The sequence below is a fragment of the Lagopus muta genome, chromosome 3 (assembly GCF_023343835.1).
Source record: "Lagopus muta isolate bLagMut1 chromosome 3, bLagMut1 primary, whole genome shotgun sequence".
Taxonomy (NCBI): Eukaryota; Metazoa; Chordata; class Aves; order Galliformes; family Phasianidae; genus Lagopus; species Lagopus muta.
The window spans coordinates 15403476-15426139 of record NC_064435.1 but is presented as its reverse complement, the minus strand read 5'-3'; the positions used below and the strand labels follow the sequence as shown (position 1 = coordinate 15426139).

General features: G+C 39.3%; 1 protein-coding gene across 7 annotated transcripts in view; it reads right to left on the bottom strand.

Moving 5' to 3' along the window:
- TRPS1 (transcriptional repressor GATA binding 1) overlaps window positions 1-22664 on the bottom strand; it is a 205793-nt gene that overhangs the window by 51112 nt on the left and 132017 nt on the right. For 6 of the 7 annotated variants that reach the window (XM_048940441.1, XM_048940448.1, XM_048940443.1 and 3 more), the window contains one exon: window positions 15155-15214. The exons of the other annotated variant lie outside the window; for it this stretch is intronic. In XM_048940441.1, coding sequence (XP_048796398.1) covers window positions 15155-15214 — 60 coding nt within the window. The remainder of the gene's footprint in view (window positions 1-15154; window positions 15215-22664) is intronic. 7 annotated transcript variants of the gene reach the window in all.

The window sequence follows — 22664 nt, the reverse complement described above, 5'->3', positions numbered from 1 at the left end:
TACAAGTACAGAATGTTGCAGACTTACTTCAAACCACTAGCACAAACAGGAAATCAGCAGCACTTACGTGACAACTGTACCTGCTTCAGAACTGTATTCACTATTACCATGAATCTCTTACTAGTCATCAAAAGCCACGTGGAGAAAAGTAATAAGCCAGAAACCAGTTTATTTCAAGTCACAGCTGTTTAGTTTTTGCCTTGCTTATATTTCATGCAGAACATGACAGGCTTGCTAGGTGCACAGCTAATATCAGACATTCTACAAGCCTCTGTAGTAGAGAAGATTTTGTCAGATGAAAGAGGTCTTGCTGCTTTTAGAATCACAGTAAACGCTGTAAAAATGAGTTCCATACAGCGAATCACTCCTCACAAGTTTTCTTTTCTGGATTTATTTCTTTCTCCCATAATTCTCCTCCTCTCTGGAGTTACAAATTGTGGAGATGATGGTGTTAAGCACGGCCAAGTCTCCTCACCTGACTTCCTCTCAAACTAGAAATTTCACAAAGAACTGGCTATACTTAAAAAAAACAAACAACAACAACAAAAAAACAACTGTATGAAAACTGTGAGAAAAATAGCTTACAATATATTACGCTGTTTTATTTTGCCTTCTGGTAGATTTTGAGAACAATATATGCAAATATATGAGAAAGAAACGTCTTCTGTGATCCACCTTTCTTTTATACATTTTCCCATTGTCTTTCACATGAAAAAGAGTTTTGCCACAGCAAGGAGACCCAGAGATTTTCAGGGCTTAAACCTAAGAGCTTTTCCACTGCGTAGTCCATAAGTAATTGTATATTAAAGGAATTACAGAAGATTTAAACAAGAAAAATGCATCACTATATCTAAGTGAACACAAAAGGACAAATTTCTAGTATCTGTAAGTCAAGAAGAAACAGAATATGAAAAGTGGACTTTTCTGTAAGTACTAAGAAAGTTTTAAGACATCTGAAAAGTACTTACCATGATCAAAAATTGATGCATCTTACTCACACCTACTTTCAATTTCTATTTATAATAAATTTCATAACTTTAAAGAAAAAAACAAAAAAATAAAAAGGTTATTTTATGTCTCGATATTTTCTGAATTTCAAAGCAATATATGAAAGCACTACTTTTTTAATGAAGTAAAATTAATTTAATCTGAACACCCTCAGGACAATAAGAACACTATTTTTCTTCACTACAAACCAACTCAACTTTTTCTCAGCATTTAAGAACTACCTTTAGATTTTAATTTGAAAATCCAAGCACTCCTCCTGTTTCTAAATCCATTAATTACACTGTTTATCTACAGAGTACTGTTGGCATGGAGCATCACTTCAAGATATTGAAATGGAATAATTTTAATCTACTGTCACATTCATTATCTATTCATTATACACTGTAGAACTCAAAGATGAGTGCAGGAATTTAAGAAGATAAGATGGAACTGTTAAAAATAAAAGAAAATGTAGTTGTCAAGAAAGTTTGCTGTCTATATAGGAAATACCAAGAAGTCTTGGGAAAAAAAAAAAAAACCAACAGTTGTTAAGTCATAGCTTTAGTACCATTTTTCATACTGTACATTTTTCAAATATATACTGAAATTTTGGTAAGTGGACTGTGGCTTCTAAGATGACAACATCAAAGAAGCAAACCCACGCCCCTGGGTACAGCAGATGACTTTCAATCACTGCCTCTGAAGCTGATGACTCCTCTTTTGCTGTCTGATAAAGGCTTCTACCTTGAGGGGAGAGAGGAAAACTTACAGTCTGTGCCACATCAAGAGAGTTGTTAAGCATGGTGCCACAGAAGTTTGAGCCTTTCAGATTTAAGGTAAACTACAGCACTTTCCAAGTAATGAATTACTTCTTGTCTGCAGGCAAAGTGAAGAATGGACACGAATCTCTAGTGTGCATGTAGCACACTAAAGTCTGTTTAAGAATTAAGTTTAGCAATTCACAGAACATCTCCAGTGATTTCAAGGGGATATTAATACATGTAGATCATTGTAAGAATCATAAAATGACAGTACAAGAGGAGGGAATTTCCCCATACCACTGTGATTTCTTTTCACATTGAACAATCACCAGAAGATGATATAAACTTATGCCCTTTTGTACCACTGTAGTGCTGCCATCTCAGCAGTGCCATCAGCATCCAAACAGAATGGCAAGTCCAATGTCAACTAAGAACCACCGTAAGCACTCCGGCAGTTGGGACTGCTTTGCAGTCAGGGTATTGGAAAACAAGACACATGAAGTCAGGTTCTAACTCCATATATGTGCATCTGCTTCTATTCATTTGAGACTGTTATTAACCAAGTTCAGTACTTTAACAATGACACCATGTCTAACGGAAACCTTCATTCAGCATTTCAGACCAGAATATACCACCAGCCTTAACCAGCACTTACATTTACTACCATCTGCCTTTGCAATTAAATAACAAAGGTACACTACAAAGAGAACAAAATCACTTCCACTGCCCATTAAGGAAACTAGAATTAATTCCACTGATCTTCACTCAACCATCTTTAATTAAAAGATCATAAGCATATAAGTGGCTTTGATTTCTTCTTCTAATGTCCTCAATTATTTAGTGTACCCACCTTCTCACATCTGTGCACATTTTTCCATTAGATGAATATAAAATATAAATGTTGTTGAACTTTTGAGCATTTTCTACTGGAGCATAAATGCTGTTAACTCCTTAGGAAGCTTAGGCAAACACATCTGTTAGTCAGCCAAAGTAAGGCTAAGTAATGCTAGGACAAATGGAACATGCAGAATATATCTACAAAGCCATCTGAACTTCTGAAATGCTCTTTATCTACCTTCTATCTAATATCTATAAGAAAGCCTCTGAGGTAACATTTCTAAGGACTTGCTACTAATATTAGTGATTCACTGTGCTGACATACAGCCTTGGAAGTTTCTTCTCCATGAGTGAGTAGGAATGAAGTTTACAGGAATTAATTTTAATGCATGTTCTTAATGACTATCCCCGTAGTTAGACATCTCCAAAGGAAACCCATCAGGCTGTCTTAAAAACCAATGGAAAGCAAGTCTCAACTGCATTTTCCTGCTTACAGCATTTACTGATATTTTCACATATACAGCAGTTAAAACTTTCCCATATGTGTCTCTTTCCATTATTTATTCTACCATGTAGGCTATGATCACTATAAAGCATTTCCACTGTGCACCATGCAATGTAACACCTCTACAAACTTATTTGGTTTCCTTTTATTAGCATTTCTCCAATTTCAGGCTATGCAAGATCACATTCTTATCCATGTTACAAAACAACTCACTTCTACTCATAAGCAAAAATAAAGGAGAAAAAAAAAAAAAGATTTAAACTGCTAATTATATCCACATCTCTGAAATGCTAATCCAGGACTGTACCATATCTGTTCTATCACAAAAGACCTCTGAAAACCCTTACTAAGTAAAGCCAGAGTTCTGAAGAGTACGAAGTTAATAGAGCAAAAATAGCTCACCACAGTATTTATTATAAACAACTGCCTTCTGAAGATGGAAAATCAATATCTATGTGCAAACAAAAGCGTTACATGGAAAATGTTACAGAAAAATGAGTCCCCTTTCACTACAGAACACTGGAAGTTCCCCTCCACCCCTTTTCCTTTCAGTGTGGATAATTTTATTTAAAAGAGCTTGTGTGCTTACATCTGAACAGAAACTGAAAAATCATGAAGGGTTCTGGGTGGCAAATTCTAGGAGGCCTTTCTCTAAGATAGGGAAGAAGATACAGAACTCAATTCCTATTCTTGGAGAGATGAGATGGAAAGAAAAGGAAGAAGGAAAGATTTGCTAGTGTTCTGAGAAACAAGAAAAACTCCTATCAAAAAGGGCTTGCTCCAGTTTCAGGAAGACTTCAAGCTTTACCAAGAGTTGGTAACCACATATGATGACTCTTTGTTGAATAAAATCCCAAATCTTCCACTACTGTCTTAGAACTAAATCAAAAGAACCTTTATTCCAGTACACAACCATTCCATCAAATACATGAATTTCATGATGAGACACACTATCCCACAACAGACAAACACAGAAAGGCTTTAGATTTTCCTTAAGCACACTGGTCAAGAAACTCACTGCTGAACATCACGTTATTCTAACAAAACGCATGTCTCAGAAATGATGCCTTCCATTTAGATGTCCCATCTGTACCTTGAAATTCCAACAATAGAGGAAAATCCCATTCCACCCCCTGCACTACCATTACAGAATGAGGAAGATAAGTGGGAAAGCTAGCTCTCCTGCCAAATGGACTCATTTCCACAGTCACAAGTCATCTTGATGTCAAATATTCCATTAAGACAAAAGACTGATAGGAAGATACGCTACCATTTCAGTCAGACTAGCCACAGGGACAAAACCTGCACTTTAAACTTACAACGAGCAAAGCATTTATTTTAAAATATGTGCACAAATAAAAGCAGAGATTATGAAGCATTAATTGTAATATCATCTGAATTCAGGAATTTTCCTCAGATGAAGATTTTCATCTCCCTTAGGCCATAAGCAAAATTAAACACTGGAATTTCAAAGGACGACTACTGGTTTAGACACAGTTTTCACCTATGGAATGCCACGTAAAGCTGGGTTTTTTTTGTTTGTTTGTTTGTTTTTTGTTTTGAAGCACTTTAGAAATCAGGGAAAATTGCATTAATTGGAACAGGATAACATCAAAATTAGAATGATCAAAATGAACTTCGCTACTTTTATTATATTGTTTCTTAGGTGATTTGTTTTACACTGAAAGTCACCATATGTAATCTGAAAGGCACTGTTCGCTGATATCTTGAGATCAAAATAAAGACCTGATCCTTTTCCTTGGCCCTAAATGACAGTTGCTAATTCTGCACTATTCTATCCAGTATCAGCCCTCTTCTCAGGATAAACAACTTGTGCATCAAGATTTCAGTTACAGTAAAAAATGATCTAGAAGTGACTTTTGGGTCAGAACACATTCCTCCCAGAAGTCATACAACTTCTGACTGTTTGGAAGCATGAAGGTGGGTTCTAGAAACCAGAAAACCTTCCTGTCATATTTACAGAGATACTAAGGAGTAAATAGATAGAAATAAATATATATGCATATATTCATGTGTATTTTCTACTGCAACAGCTTTTTTCCTACTTTCTGTTATGTGGTAAGATTTTTTTTTTTCACAGTGAAAGAAATAGTTGTGTAAACCTGAGCTTTTGCCCTGCTGCATAAATAGCTTGTATTTTAGAGTAGAGTTTTCAGCTCTTTAGTATTCCTGGATTTATTAAGCATTTACTTTGATGTGACCAATGATAAGCAGTACCAAATGCCAGCTGGGCAGAACTATGCGAAACAAGTACAGAGGCCAGGACTGTGCTGCCACACTAAGGCTTTTCTATTTTCATTGTCTTCCACCTCACCTGGGTGCCAATCTAAACACAGTCCCTCCTGAAAGCTGAAGTTCCTTTACCAACTCCTCCATTCCATCAGATGCTGATTTAAGCTGAACGAAACCACTTTCCCTTCTGCGTTTTTGCAGACATTCTTTCACCTCCTACATGATCCCCTTTAGCCCCTGCAGAAACTGAAAGCAATACATCTAGAAAAAGAGGAGAAACAGATCTATGCAAGGGTAAGTGAAAAGAGCAAAAGCCCCAGACTGAAGGAGGTGCAGTGGCAAGGCCAGCCCTACTCATGACTCCTTAGCAGGAGATACTGTTCTCCTTCCTGCAAGTGAATGTACAGCTTGACCTTGTTGAGAAACCATCATGAACAGTTTGTATGCTTCTAATAGTCTCTGTAATAATCCCGACCATGATTTTTCCCAGGATAAGTCTGCAATCATTTAAAAATATCCATCATAAAAAGCAGTGATTTGCAGTGACACAGCCCCATTACCACCCATGCTGTAGTTTGCTCCATGCCATACAGCATGACACACATTATACGCATGTTGGCCTATCATCCACACCCTGCTGCTGAGTTGAAAAATACCCAATGCCAACACTTTACTATGCCAGTGGAAATACATTTCTTTGGCTCATTTCCACATGTTACACAATCTCATAACGTGGTTTTAAGTAAAGAGTTTGGAAATGTAAGGAGATTTAATTAAGGTGACCAATTCTAACTTTGAATGTGAGAGAAGGGAAAAAATAGATTTAAAAAGAAAATAAGCATTCTACTCAAAATTACTTGCACACATTTCAGGCATTTGATATGCAGCTATCATCTTCTGTTTACCATTACCATGGATTTAAGTTCTAATAATATATATTTCTGTGTTTGAAACACCCATAAAACTTAAACAGATGTATGAAATAGATGTGATCCCAGTCTACCACTGATTAGTCAAATATATTCATATATATTATTTTAGTGCTAGTGGTAGCAATGTGATGAGGAGACGGTTGGACTAGATGATCTTGTAGGTCGTTTCCAACCTTCTGATTCTATGATTCTATAATTCTATGATTCATTTATTTCACAAATACATTAGATTTAATTTCATACATTTTTAATGCTCTTATTAACTCTGTTATTGACACTTTTTTCCTGTATTCAAACTACTATTTCTAAGGGATGGGTGTTAAATGCCAAACCTCAGAGCCCAGGCAAGAAATCAATCTCTGCCAAAGCAATGGGAAAGTAAACCTGTCCTGTACTTCTTGCCTGCAGCTAGACAGACAGCGCTACAGCTACTGCAGTTTACAGCAGCCCTAACCAACACGGATCATTTCTCCAGTTTCTACAGGCCCTGATGTGCTTTACAATCCTACCCAAATGCCTGTGTGGGCTGCCCTAACCCAGTCCTCTCTCCTGTGCTGGATTCAGCAGGTTCCCGCAGGTTGGCGCTCCTCAGCTGAGGAGCAGAACCAGCTCCATCCCCTCCAACAGGAAACAGCAGAATTTTGTTACAGGCAGTCCCACACCCTGATTTCACAGCCTAGCATCACCAAGGTAAAGCAGCAGCACTTCCTAAATCAGACACCAAATTCAAGAAAAAAAGGAAAAAAAAACCCAAAACATTTCACATATCTCTCACAGGATTTACCCAGCCTGCTCCTTGCCTGCCCAAAAAAACATATTCTATCATTTCATTAACAAAACCAAGGAGCTCACGCTGTGGCATCTCATCAGAGGGCACTGGAGTTAACAATGCGAGTGTGAGCTCCAGTGGCCATGGCAACAGTAGCTAATTCTTCTTCCCAATCAGGGTGGCAATTCTCTCCCATGGCTTGAATCAGCTACAAAACAAAATACGCTCAAAGACCTTTCAGAGCCAATAGCCTTGCAGCTAATCTGCTAATAGGAAATAATCTGCAGCTAATATACACATTCCAGGGCAGCAGTCTGTTTTCTTAATACTTTGTTACATGGGCCTCTTTCCAAAGAAAGCATAGCAAAGAATAGAAAACAGACATTCATTAAAAATAGTATAATACTACCTGGCCACTATTAATGCCTGAAACGTGCTGCAACTTGCATGGCTCTTAACTGGTGATCTGGATAGGCAGCACTAGATAGACTGAAAGCGATGCAATTAGATCAAAAAAAGTTACATACAGGAGTGTGAAAAATCAGACCTGGAATTATTTCCACATTTCTCTCTTTTCCTCTGGCCTCAGTAAAAGGATCCATCCATAGGCAAAAGTACTGATTTTACAAGTATGTGCATCAGCAATTTAAAATCTAGATGGATACAAAAAACCATGTATTAATAAGCAGCCATTTATGGTACACTCATCTAACAGTGTGGTGCAGGTTCAGACATACATTCTGCTGCCTGGGGTAAACATATAAGAAAACAGCAGACACGGGCAGTGGGTGAGAGAGACATGCTGCAAACCCAGCCATGAATCACCCACTCTGCATCAGTCATGTCAGGAATACTTCACAGCACAGCTTGGTTTGAATTTTGTTAAGTGTAGCACTATGCTTCTGAAAGCCTTCAGTATCAGCTCTGGTCTGCTGTGGCCCAGGTCCAAGCAAGAAAGAGAAGGAAAGAGAAAGGTAGGGTGAGATCCAGCCTGTCTGGGACATGATAGTTACTATCTTCTGTGTGCAATTAAAACATGAAATCAGAAATGCAGCACTGACGATGGGTTAAGGAACGGAGAATTAAATTCTCCCCCTGCAAGGCAAGATGTTGCCAATGGAGATGGCTGAGACAGCAGAGAGCTTTCCCATCTTTGCAATCATCTCTTCTCATCAAATGCAGCCCCAAACACCACACCTGCACCAGCAAGACGGTTCAAGAGCAACTAAAACTCTCCTGATGACTAGATGTATATAATACTACATTTCTATTTCTTTTTCCTCACCACTGGTAAAGGCACAGTGATAAGGTCACTTCAGGCTGCTGCACAGGCACTGAGCACAGTTAACAGACGGACTGCAAATGTTGGGGAAGACTGCAAAAGAAAGAAGTGACTAATGTGCTGTTCAGTGCAGTGCAAGTCAGATGATCATCTACGGCTTTAGATACAATTGTTGTTTGGATCACCAAAATGTTTCATTTCTAGTCCATTCTGTTAAATTCCAGAATCTCTCATTAATCACAGCGACAGTTCACAGATTGTCTCTTGTTCCTAAGATAACTGTTCCTCACTCTAATTTTAAGCTGTAACATACACAATTTCTGTGTCTATATTTAATATGAAGCTGTTTTCTTTTAAACAAAGAGAAGAAGAAATACATTTCTCCATTATGTTCTTATTTTATTTTATTGAAAACTGCGTGAGTCCCAAAGTGTGTGGGACTTGAACTGAATTGAATGGGAAGGCACCTAATGTGACAGGCGAAGAGTTTTATAAGGAACAACTTTTTTCTCAAACCATCATTTAACATCTGTTATGGAACTACTCAACACAAAGGCCTTTGAAAATGGTAGTTGCCCCCAGTACAGAAATAAAAAAGAGATGATTTTAAAAAGATTCAGAGCATGGCTAACACAGAAAGACTTCCTCAACCACTGTGGCCATCTTCTTCACAGGGAATTGCTTTCTCTGAAGTACCTGAACATTTCATGTCATGCAATCCATTTCTAAAGTACCTTTCATTCCCTTAGTCAATTAGACAATTTATGAAAACCAGTAAAAATTGGTTGCTCATAGATAAGCATCAAATGAGTAACAGTGAGCTCCTTTTTGCACTTGGGTCATTTGTCAGAGCTTCTTCCTGCGCTGGCTCCCTTTGAAGTCTCATCCGGAGCGCATGCTCCTGCCCGCAGGCAGAGAGCTCTCCAGACTCACTCTGCATGGAGGCCTGATTCCCTGGAAGCCACGGCAACATTATCTTTGCCCATCTGCAAGATCCAGATGAAACGAGATGAGAGCCTGAGAAGTTCTTGGATAAGAACAGAAGTAACTGTACGATATATACAAACATTGTTCTCTCCATTCATGCGAGGGCTGGATTGCATGAAGCTGTGTTACAAGTACACAAGACCAAGGCAGTGTGATAAATCAAATTTTACCTGACCTTGCTCGAGCAAGGGGTTTTGCTGCTGTTTAGCAGTTTAGTGTCAGTGTTTTGGTTTTTGTGACAGCTATCTCACAGAAACTGACAAACTGCATGATTTACCTTTTTTTGTTTGCTTGTTTATCTTCTTTTGGTTCTGCAGCTCATTCTCACTCTTTGTTAAACAGTCTGAATCATTCTGAGCACACTCTGCAGAGAGAATGAGACTTCAATAGTGGGAGCACTAACCTACTTCTGCTCTCTAGCCATTGGCACAGAAAGTAAATGCTTCTTGATTTTGATGGAGAAACAGAACCAGGTCATGGCTGAGGGCTCCTGAAATCGTACTGGAATCTTTAAACAGGTTGAACACATCGCAGTCTCACCTCTCTTTATCCCTGATGCACCCACAGGGTGTGGTATCTGTTCAGCTTAACAATATTGTGAAGAGTTGCTTGAATGAAAAATTGCGCAAACAGTGAAGAAGAAGAAAAACAAATAAATACCCCTTTGTATCCCATTCTGGCTTTCCCCCAGTTCTGGATGGTGATGGTCTGGTCCACAGCTCCTCGAGTCACTGTGCCCTGCAAGTCTTTATTTGGTGAGAGTCCCGAATGAATATTGCCCACTTTTTTACAAACATGAGGGAGTTAGAATAAGAGAGAGAAAAAAAAAAAAACACTGAACCCTTTAAAGCTGCATGATTTTCAGCACTGAAGAGTGCTTTTATTTCTCTTTAAATCAGTTTTTATAATTTGAGTTGTCATGACAACATGATGCAACACTTCACTGCCATGACAATCTGACAACTTTCAAAAACAGTAAGTGCTGTTTTTACTCTGTTTTTCAATCGCTCCCAAGGAAACAAGCTGTTATTTACTTCTGTGACGAAACTCATACGATACCATAATGGATCCAATGTCAAGAAAAATTAAAGCATAGAATGGGGGAAAAAGGAATGGAAAATGTGCTTTTGTGTACATAATTACTCCATGAAAGTACACTTTTTTTCCACTTTCTTATCCCGATTCACCACCGTAACTTTGCTCATTTCCACCTACAAATTCACGGACATTGTCCTCAACCCCTCACCCCTTTGCCCTCAACAAGAACTGGTGCTTGATTACATACAAGATCACTCACAATCTCTTTTCTAACCAGCGGGTTCATTTGGTAATTTCATGCTTGGTTGTGTCCTAGCATTTGAATACCATATAACAAACATAAGTCAATGAAATCTCTCTGTGACCATGAGTTAAATCCAAGGGAGCAATATATTTGTAAATCCCATCAACGTAAGTGAGACTTCTATGGGGACCATAAACTCTCTGCAAGAAAGAGCCAGGAAATATTTCCAGATACTGGAACTTTGTTACCTACATTGTTCAGCTGCGGCAAAAATCACTGAGATGATTCCTATTCTGTCTATCAAAGCAATTGTGAGGAGTTAGCATGGATCAAGGTCCACCTCCAGAAAAGCAGTGTGAATGCAACCACTCCATTCTGTGATCTGAGGCAGTCTGATACTACCAAAATATGGCAGATGGCCTCAGTGGTAAGGGATGACGTTAAGGTAATTTTATGTAAGGGGACAGAAATAGCCATTTCCTAGCAGCCATTTTTGAGGAACAGGAAAAAGCTGAAAACACTTGACATCAAAATACACCATGTTAAATGTCACTTCATGCAGGGGTGTCTGATGGAGGCTGCATTAAAACACAGAGGTATTCATGTAATTTGCATTCCCAGCTCCCGCTTAACTGTGAGAATCTGCTACTTAAGGCTCTTGCCCAGGTAATTCAGTGGGGCTTCCTCACACCTGCCTCCCACCCTGTTCCAGCTTTGTCCTCAAAAGATGGACACAATGAGGAGGATGTTTAAGGAACGCAGGGGCCTTCAGCCTGATGCAACACAGCAATTTCTTTAGCAGTTCAATAGTCCTTTTAAACTAAAGACACTATGTAATGACAAGATATGAGAAGTAACATTACTTTTAGGACACTACAGCTGATAAACTGTTGTTTGTGTACAAACTTACCTCTATGATGAAGTGTTAAAACCATATAGTTATGTGAAGGCAGTAGTTTTGGAAGTAAAATTACATGTGTTTTGAAGCATCAATACCTAATAACAGAACAGGAATAGTTCTACAGACAAATGAAATCAGCACAGTATCATGATTAATATTTTACCTCCCTATTTAAAACATTTCATGTAGTTCGGCTACCCCATTCCAAAGGTTACCCATATGAGGCTCAGATAAAGGTAAGCTACATCAGAGATTTCAGTGCCTCACCTTCTCTTCTATGAGAGTTCAAGACTTTGGTTTTCAGCATGCTGATGAAATAGGAGCTTGAGAAAGAACCTAAACGGTTAAAAATCAGTTGCATCCTGAAAAATCTAATCCAGTTCCTACATTTCTATAAGGGACTCCTTCCACTGATGACTACATAACCTAAACCAGAGAATAAGCACATTAGACATAAGCTCCTCATTAAGTAAAAAAAGAAGGAAAATACCACTTCACTTCCAAAATCCCACACAGTTCTAATTCCACATCTTTATGTCTCTTTTTATTACCAGTTCCAGTTGACAGGAACAGATATAGCCTTTGTTTCCACTGGTATCTCATTAGCAAAACAAGGTTGCCAAAAGCCAAAACAGTTCGAGATGTTGTTTCACAGAAGTTGTCTATAAACCAATTTTTGTTTATGTTTATCAGACAAAATGCCTTTTGTCACACAGGCCTACAGTCAGGATTATCCTGCTTTTATTCTCCCTACAGGTGGTATCCAATCAAAATTATGGCATTTATTGCTCTACACGCTGAAAAAACATTATATGTTAAGAGTTCTTCTAAATCACATGCCTAGGCACTGCTGCTCTAGGCTACAATTTATTGTCAAATCAGGATGATGTTTGTTACTTCACTGCCATCTCGACAGGACAAAGTCAGTCTGAGTGCGACTGGTCTCTGTTGCTGCTCACAGCTACTGATGTCGAGTGTTTCTTAGGAAATTACTCGGGTGAAGGTTTGTAGCCTGATCTTTCACTGTGCGGAGATAGTAAAGCGAGAGGTGAAATTCAGAACAGAGCAGGAAGGGAAAGTGGCATCTCAGGATAATGTTCAAGTTTCTGAACAGCAAAACAGCCACTCGAGTCAGAGACTTATCTCCTGGGAACCTGCACTTTGACCCTGATAGGCAGATAGTAAAGACACTCACAGGCACCATTTAGCCAATAACTTGAACTAGAAGGACAACGTGCCAGTGATAAATCATTACTTAATATGGCCTACAGAACCATGACAAATAGTGGACACATCGTGTGATGACACTGTTTAGTAGCAGATAAATTGATATGGTCTGGGCATATTTTTAGACAAATATTTTTAATGCAAATACTAATGTGCATTTTCAGGAGTGCTGTGTTACTGACTTCACACTGCTTCAATAGTAAACACTGACTACTCTTTTTCATAAAATGGTTTTAATCACACAGAGGGAGGAAAGTGCGATTTGTTTTCAACTCACTTCTCAAGAGATGACCCCAAATACATTGATGTGCAAAGAATAGGGACACACACCCACATATGATTATAACCTCACTGTGTGATGGATCTGTTTCCTGCTGATAGTGTAACAGGGAGCTGCAAATAAATATCAGGGCAGTATGAGGATGATGGAGAGAAAGGAGGAGTGAAAGATGCACTAAAACACAGGAAAATGTCTACTGTCGGAAGATGGATGATCCAGAGGAATGTGGGCAAATGATTCAATTCAGTGGAGAGGAAGAAAGACGTAGCACCTATCGGCTTTCAGAAATCGCTGCTTTGGAAAATAACTTAACCATCCACCTAGCAGCTCTCCTCTTAGATTCTTACTTTAGTTCGCATTTACAAAAACATTTACTTTCAAATCAAGCAGACATAAGTCCCACAGAAATGCTGTAAAATAATCTGTAAGTCAACAAACTGTACCTTTACTTAGATTAAATGTATGGATACTCTTAGATGCCATTTAAATGTGCAAATATAATTGTTCTTTGCATATATTTGATATAAAAATATGGGGAAACTGTGTTAGGGAAGCACCTAGCATATTTTGGATAAATTTAAACCTTTAGGATTTAAAAATGACACACAGCATTACAAGGAACAGCCATTCAATGAATTACTGTACCTCAGGCATATATTCACTGTCCTTTCTATGAAATTATTTTGTTTGCAGTAACAGACCCACAATTTGACTGTCCTTAAGGATTTTTTCTGAAGTGTCCATGACACGATCTTAACGTGATTCATGCTTGAAGAAAGAACAAGTCTAGCAAGAACAATAACATCACAAAACAAACACATTTCTCAATATTTTGAATGAAAATACAGACAATACAAGTAATTTATTATTCTCTATAAAACTGACATTATACTTTTTACTTCTGAATGGACTTTCAATACCACAGTGAAAAAATACTTATAAAACTTAGGTTAAATGTCACTTCTATAGTTGTAATAAAAACAGTAGATATGCATGACCAGTGCTAGCATCTGACCTCTTAAAATACTTTTGTAAAATTTACTTTGTGTAGAAGAGCAACACTATCAAACATGAATATAAACAGTGAAATATGTAAACATATTGTGTATCTCCTAATAAATTTTAGGCTGGTATGTGCATACACACATCTCATCCAATCTTCTTGTCTGATCAACAACAAAATATTAGAGCATTTTTGTAAGATAATTGCTACAATGTCCTAAGGAAAGCATCTTCTTTGCTTGTATTCTGTTTTTGAGGTCCCATTTCATTAAGGTTGCTGTTAACATGGTTTAAAATGGAAGCTAAGAAAAAAGGTACAACATTAGCAGTAACATATCAGAAGTGTGTCCTGAATTCACTTTCCTTGCACTTAAGGCAAAAAGTCTGAAGCAGCTACAAGCTGTAGCAAACTTTTTATCTGTCAGCATTCACTGAGATTGTCAGTTTTCTAAAGCAGTACTGCAGACTGTAAACAGTTGGGAGTGCAAATGCTTTTTCTAACATGCAATTCATAGCAAAAGAGAGGAACGTGTTTAAAGGGAACTGTGGTAATATAAATAAATAAATATTAATCTTGATAATCAATCTTCCAACAGTTTCCCACAGAATCTGTTGAGGAGGTACAGAAAAGTTGCTGATGACCTGCTAAAGGATTTCCTTCTTTTTAAACAGAAAGTAGCTGAAAGAAATTATTGTATAAACCTACTATGTCAAATGTAATCAAGTTGTTTGGTAAATATTAGTGTATTTTTCTATCACCGGAATTTGCAGCAGAAGCAAATATGTAGGATATATGGCACGTAGCACACACACACACAAAAAAAAAATTGGCTGAAGTTGCTTGAATGATTTATTTCTCTTTTATCCCAAACCACAAGTGCTAAGCTGCATCACTGATGAGATTTAAGGGATATCACCACCTCTCATAAAAAAATTTGCATGTGGCACTATGTGTGTTTTAAGATGCTTCCCTGTCCAACAAGCAACATGCTAAAGCTCTCCATCCTTGAAGAACATCACAGCCAGAATGAACAACTACAAGTCATATACATGGAATATGGTAATGTGTAATACCTTTTTATTTTTTTTTTTTAGCTAGACTGGACAGTGTCAAGTAGTATAACCTCTTTATTTCAGGAATAGACTTACCCTTGCATATTTGGACTCATTTGTACTGGACACAGTCTCTCGCTGATCACTGATAGCAGCCTGGAGGAAGAAAGTAGTATGCACTTGGATTTGCAATGGAACTCAGCTCTCACCAATTCCCTCATAGTCTGACTGCCTTATTTCTTAGAGTACAACATAATCCAAAATCCAGCACTTTATCTAGGTGCCCCTGAGCTGTTTTGAAAACTTGGCCTTGATCCCAGCCTGTCTCACCCTACTCTGATTTTCAGAGAAACAAACTGTATCACAGTCATTTCTACACCCAAAGCTTTCTTGCTTGCTCTCTGGACAACCCCCTCCTCCCGTGCTTATCTCAACAGCAGCCATTTTCTGTTCCTTTTGTAAATTTGCACCTCATTTCAGTATGACCTAGAACTATGCAAAATTGAACAGAGAGAAAATTTTATCTTAAAACATAGAGACAAGAAAATGCTTGTGTTTTTTAGCTATTTTTTTTCAACCACCCATTTTTGCATTGAACTGCAATGCTAGCATGTCAGTGCTACTGATAGACTGACATTCCTGCAAAAAACAAGGAATAGCCACATTGCTTTCTTAGGAAGTACAGCACGGCATTCACAAATTGTCAGCTCCTGTTCTCTTGAGGTAGAAACCTGTGGCACATTCATTTAAACAGCAGATCTCTCTTCCTTAAACCACAGTGTCAGAGCTGTTTGTATTTACCGTGCGTGAGATGGAGTCATTACCAATCCCCACTGCCCCCCAAGTCAACTAATGTCATTATCTATCAATATGGAACATAATTTCAAAACCAAAGCTCCAGTTCTAACATCACCCCCAAAGATTATTTTATTACAGCACTTATCATTACGTGATCTTAAAAGTTAAGTCTCCCAGGAGGGAACATTCCTTGATATTAGCCAAACCATGAGACTAACAAAAACTTTCTATAGTTTTAACATATGGATTACATTTGCACTGACAGTAGGTTTTCCTCTGGACCGATACCCTGTCGCCTCCGTACATGGTTGTGCTTATGGGGCTCTTTTTAAGCGCTGCTGCCCTGAAATAAACTCCTACTTACTCCTACAGCATTTCATACCAGCCAATTTAAATATTTTAATAATGAGTAAAAAGTTTAAAATGAAGATAAAATATTCCGTCAAGCCACAGACAGTGCTGACAGTTCAAAAAGAAAATGCTTTCTTTGCAGCATCCATCACCACATCTGGCTGTAGGCTGCACTGTATCTCTGGATTGCTCAGGATTCCTGGTCTTCATCTCCTCCCTCTCTAAACCAAAGTTCTCATCAGATGTGCAAATCAAAGAACCACCAAGACGGAAACAGATAGAGGCCGACACCACAATGTGTGACCGGACGTCTTGCTGGAGGTCGGAGAGCTGTGGCCTTGGCCAGAGAGGTCCAGGGTGAGCCTGGTGGTACTGGTGGTTGTGGTAGTGGTCACCACAGATGTGCTGGAACATTTCTGGTGAACCCCACACAGCTTCTCAGCCCCAGAAGCATCACCACAACATTCCAGAAAAGACGTCTTCCTTGGAGAGCCACCTCCACAAGGTAGTAAGGGGTCAGGTCAGCACCCAGGCGTACCTACAATCTACACAACTTACTGGCATTAGCCAGGAGGGCATTTCTCAATGCAAACTCTGCCAGCTCTGAAGAAAATGTGGAGCACTATGGGCTAATGCTCAAGCTCATTCTCTTGTCTAAGCTTTTTTATGCAGAGTTAAGAAGCAAGCTAAAGGATTTTCCCAGCATCCACCGTGTTCTGGCAGAAGGAAATGCTTCAGATTTCATGGTTATTTGGGTTTCCAAGTGCCAATCACTGTTTCTGTTTTTATTTATTTAATAGCTATCTGAAAATGAGAAACTTAGCAACATATTGTGTAGCTAATTTGGCTGATAATGCCTTTTTTTTTTTAAGCTCATTTCCTGCTTAAGGAGAGCATGGTAACAGAACTGGATATTTTTATTCCTCTCAGACAAGGCACTAAACCAAAGCAAGAAAAAAATACTGAAAAGGAAAAAAATAAACTACTGCAAAGTGGTGAACAGATTAGATTCATTTTCATGTATCCCCCTTTTTTGGATATTTTATTATTAACTAAACTAAATTCAGCTGTGTACAAAAATTAGAAAATGTTATACAAAAGCAGAAGCTAACTGAAATGAGCTGATATAATTCTTTTTTTTTAGTTGTGAGAGACTTTAGCCAAGGAAAAAAGAAAAAAATGTAGAATTGTATCTAAAGAGAAATCTAACTAGTAAAAATAGTTTTTAACTTAAAAAGCAAATCAACAAGACAGAGAAGGCCCCAATTGCTTCTCAGCGCTGATACAGTTTGCTTCAGTGAATATTGCCATGTCTTATAGCTGAATTCTATAAACGTTTTCTGCGCTGATAGAGAAGGGTGCCTTTGCATTCCTTTCTCAATATGGTAAAGCTGTAACTTATACCTCTGACTTATCATAGCATTGGGAAACACATGTTTTCCCCTTATTTGGTAGCACAGAGCATCTGGAAAAGAAAAGCGACACACTTCACAGCACCAACTGTGAACAACTATCACAATAGACCTGCCTAAAAAAGCTGGCACGCCACCTAGTTTGAGCAGGATATAAAAGCAAAGCTGCTGATGTGCCCACTGCTGCAGAACAGCTCAGGGTTCAACTACCCACCTTGCTGCTGGCTTCCGAGTGAGCCAGCATCCTGTGTTCCAGTTCTTAGACCAGCCTATAACGTATCAAAATAAATGACCAATTTACATGGGTAGCTATTTTATGATCAAAGGTGGAAGGAGGAGGAAGGCTGTTATCACTGGGAAGATGAAGGTCACAGAGCTGTGGTGCACTCTTGTTCGCAATGCATCCCATAAAGTATGAAGGTAAGGCCGAAAAGGGAGAGGCTCTGCTGTTTCTTCCCGTTATAGAGGGCAGAGCTGTTAGGGTAGCTCCGTAACTGAATTCGGGATGCCCTTAGCTGCTAAAAATACGGGAGTGAGGTACACTTTAGGAACTTTGGTACCAAATTCAGTACCCTAAAAGTTAGGGTGGATAAACACCATGGGTCCCAGAATCAGTGACTTTAAAGCTCAGGAACAGAATCAGCAATATTCAGCTCTCAACAACTGCTGCAAGCTCTGAGGTTTGGCCACTCTGAGCAGCTCCACACTAGTCTTCCAGTCTGGAAGTTCCTGAGCTGTCTGCCCTAACCTTGTGCTGCTGCAGGATCTGCCTTCCTCCTGAATACCAGGTCTTACGTTTCCAAAATTTTATTTTTATTTCTAAAGTGCGGAACAAGAGGTTGTCATTTAGTGGGAAGAGCAACCATTTTGTAAGAAAACCTCTAACACAAGAAGTGAAAGGACAAAGACTTAGCTCTTTTTCCTCCAAAACGCCTCAGCCACACCTCCTGGAGATCCCTGATTGCTGCACCATAGGCCAGGGCTTCTCCACATGGGATGTGCAAACCACGGGGACTGGTAAACAATTCTGCTCAAGCTGCTGAGTGCTTCCTCCTGCACATGCAAGCAGCTGGGAGGTGGGGTGGTGCTGCAGCTGATGATGGCTTTTAGCGTCATCTCATCTGGAAAGGCCTGGTCAGAGCAAGGTCAGGAATGAAAAGCGTCTCAGGGTCCAGTTCTCACCTTCGCAGTGAGATGATCCTCCCTTCTGACTGCATCTCATCACTGCACACCTGCCATTTTTTAAATCATTCTGGTATCCTACATTTTATTTGTGTCCAATATCAGCTCTGGTCTTGCAGACATTGAGAAAAACAAAACTAAACTTAAAGCAAACTGGCTTAAGCTGAGCTCCAAGAAGTAGATAACAAATACCTAGATGAAGGCTGTCAGAGAGGTGACATTATCACCCCCTGTGGACAGCCTGCAGATGAGCACACAGCCTTTGAAAGACAGTCTGGTGTGGTGCTACCACTGAAACTGCAACAGCCACACACCAGAGGCCAGAGGCAGGCGGTGGAAGTCCTCCTGTCAGGACATGAGTGGACGTGCACAGCTTCCACACACAACCTTACATTTTGGCAAAAGATGTGGCAAGCTACAGTTATAAAATCTGATCAAAAAATGAAATTCAGTTAGTTCTTGTTCCCTTGAAAAGCAACACAAACTTTGCAGACACCTCGCTTCTCTAAGCAACTTTAGGAAAAAAAAAAAAGGTGGCTTTAGTGCCCTTTTCTGAATGGAAAAATATAACAGAGGGCTAAGTAATATTTCCAAGGACACAAGTCCAACCCGTGACAGACTCCGCAGGGGAAATTCCTCATGAAGTCATTCGGCAGAAAGTTAAGTTCACTGCTTCCCCTTCCTCCCCACGCTCCACAAAGTTGGGATACTCCGCATCTAGAAGTGCAACTGCAGAGGGATGTTTTTTTTCTCTCTCTCGCAATACGTACATCCATATGCACATCATATCCCATAATGTATCAATTAAGTCAGTCTCATTTCTTCAGATCTTTACTTGCTGAAAGATCATTTTAAGAACACAAAAGCTAAGCCAAACAAAAATTTCTTTCTGGGTGCTTTTGAAGAGAACAACTACATGAATGGTTATCTGGCACAGGCCAGACGGGAGATGACAACCAAGGGAGAAGATTCAAGAATCTCTGAGGATGAGGCAATTCCTACTGTTTTGAACTGCGCCTGTGAGCCCAGAGTTGGACAGCAAATGCTCCCTGGGAGGAGCTGCAAAAGAACACGCTGCACAGCTATACAGCAGATGATGGTATCGCTGGCCTACTGTTTCTGCTGAACTTTACCACATGAAGCAGCTATAAAGCATTTACAATGTCAAAGGAGCCATGATCTTGGAGAACCCCTGGGGAACATGATGGAAAGAAATATCCCCTCAACACAGAGAAGCATCACCGCAGCGTTAATGGCTTTGGTTGTGCAATTCAGTCTGCTCTGAACCTCGCTTACGCTCCCTCTGTAACTGAAACCGGGTTTACGTCTACACACCTAAACCACTGGGAATTCCTATAATCTGCTCTCTTTGATATCTGAACCGTCCATCTTTAAAAAGATACGTTCCAGTGCAATCAGACTGTAGCAGCTTGATTCAGGATTTACTATATGGAAATCCTGCAACCATCAAACCAACCTAAGTGATCACAGCAGTTCCTTCTGGGTTCAGATGCACAGGAACCATTTCCCCATCCTTAAGATGTTAAAGTAGGAACTGTAAAAAACAATTCTAAACTGCTATAAAATGGGATACCTCTTTTAATGCTTGTTAGTATTTTTTTTTCAATTTCATTTACTTATCACCATTCATCAGCATCATTCAGGCGTTCACTAAATAAAAAAAAAGAGACAAAAGAAAAAAGAAGTCCCACATGAAAAGGCATTTTCATTATGAAAAACAAACGAGTCAAACAAAAAAATCAACCACAGCAAGGCATGTCCATAGACTGAAATATACCCCTTCTAAGAAACAAATTACTGATTACAAACATCACAATAATGGCACAAACACCATGAAGAAAAAGCCTTTCCTTTATTCTCTGTCATGAAACATAATGAATACTGAGATGATGGGAAAAGAAGGCTTAGTGATTCACTGTCAAATGCCATCACTGTATGGAAAGCCTGCTTCTTGCATTGGGGCAGTAAGAGTTTTGAAGGGTTGGTTTTATTACGGATAGCACACGATGGTATCTTTGTCCTTTTCTGGGCAGGCTGATGCTATCCACATGGCACAGCACTCACAGAAACGTCTCACTCCCCCACAAACTGAAATTTATGTCAGTTGGACGTCATTAATAACGCTCTCAAACCAGATACGACCAGTCAAAAGTAAAAGTGACAGTTATAAGCAGGATTTTTTCTCGGGTAAGATAGAAGGGTCACTGTTCTACACCTACACTTTAATTGAGGCAGCACATAAGAAAACATTTTCGGACAAATTTGAATGTTGTTATGCACATACAGCAGAGGTTTATTTTAAGAAAAGTACCATAGGAATGCAGTAAGTAGAGTAATATGACCTGCTTGTTAGGATAAAATAAGTTTTGTGCTCAAAGATCCCTGATAATCTCGTTATCATTTTCCCCAGAACAGATTCCAGGACCCAGCACCTCTCACCAGAGTGAGCAGTTATCCCTACAGTATGAGCCGCACATCACAAGCAGTGCCCATTCACAGAAACAAAACAAACATCCTGATCACCGAGAGCCGCCTCGTTTGATCTCCCTTCAACTTGAAAGCGACGCGAGGTCAGGCAGGGGCAAGAGCTGGAGAGAAAGATCGCTGCGCGATGCTGAGACGCCCAGCAGGGTACAGCCTTAGAGGTGCACCGAGTTTCTCTGCCTGTTTCCTGATCCCACATCAGCAAAATCAGCCAGCATGCTACCAGGGGCCGCTTGTCTGCTGGATGTCTCGCTCCTGGTTTGAGTCACAGAAGTTTTCCACCACCTGTAACCATTAAAGATTCCCTCACACTTTTGCCAGGGGAGTGTTAGCCTTCCTGACCTGAGCAGGTAATTATTTTTTTGCCTGTTTAATTTCCACCTGGAGTTTTGGTTTCCTTGCTCCCTGTTCCTAAGGAGTGCTGTATGTCACAATTTATGGAAGCAATCCCTAAAAGAGAACAACAGATCTTTTGGGACTGGACTGTAAGAAGTACCGCTTAATTAGCAAAGAATAAAAAATAATGGTATCAAAATCATTTGAGGGGAGTACATGTTTTAAAATCCATTTCTTGTTTCTTCCTGGGGTTTATACACCCAATCCTGAATTTACAGTGAGGTGAAGGAAGCGCCCTGCAACATGCCAGGAGACCAACAAGGGAGGTGTGCCAAATCTCCTCTCCCATGCAACAATTCAGCATCACTGCAGCTTCACTGCCTTTAGAAGCTTTACATTTATTTTACTGAGAGTAAGACAGAGAAACATTCAGGTCTTCTTATTCTCAGTCACCAGACTGACTGTCTCCCTTTTCTTAAGCCAAAGGACAAAGAAAACACTTCCTAGCAAAATGATAGCACATTCAGTGACAGCACCTCTGGAACTGTGTGAAAGTAAACTCAGCAGTATGCTGAATATATATTTAGTTTTTACTGTGAATCTGGAATTCAAATCAGCACAAGGTGAATTTCACTTCATTTTTATGTCCAGAGGTGTTACTCTACTTTAAAACTCTGCGCAACATCTGAGCAATTTCTAACCATTTGTTTGTGCTACTCTCCAAAAAATAAGGACCCAGAGCAGGTACATATTAATTGTTTTGCTGTATGGCTCCTAGAGGAGGGAAGAAACTTGAGCCAAAATATCAAAGAAGCTGAACTCATTTCCATTTGTAAAGAACTGCTTTACTGTCTGTCTGCAAATAAATCTCCTTAGTAAATAGCTCCAAGGTTGAACCAGAGAATACTGTATGGATCAAAGAATTCATGTCTTCCTGTGTAAAGTGAACAGGCCACAAGCTCACTTGTTTGTCTAAAACAATTAGGGCTGGTATGAAAAGGAGGGGGCAGGGACAAATAAGC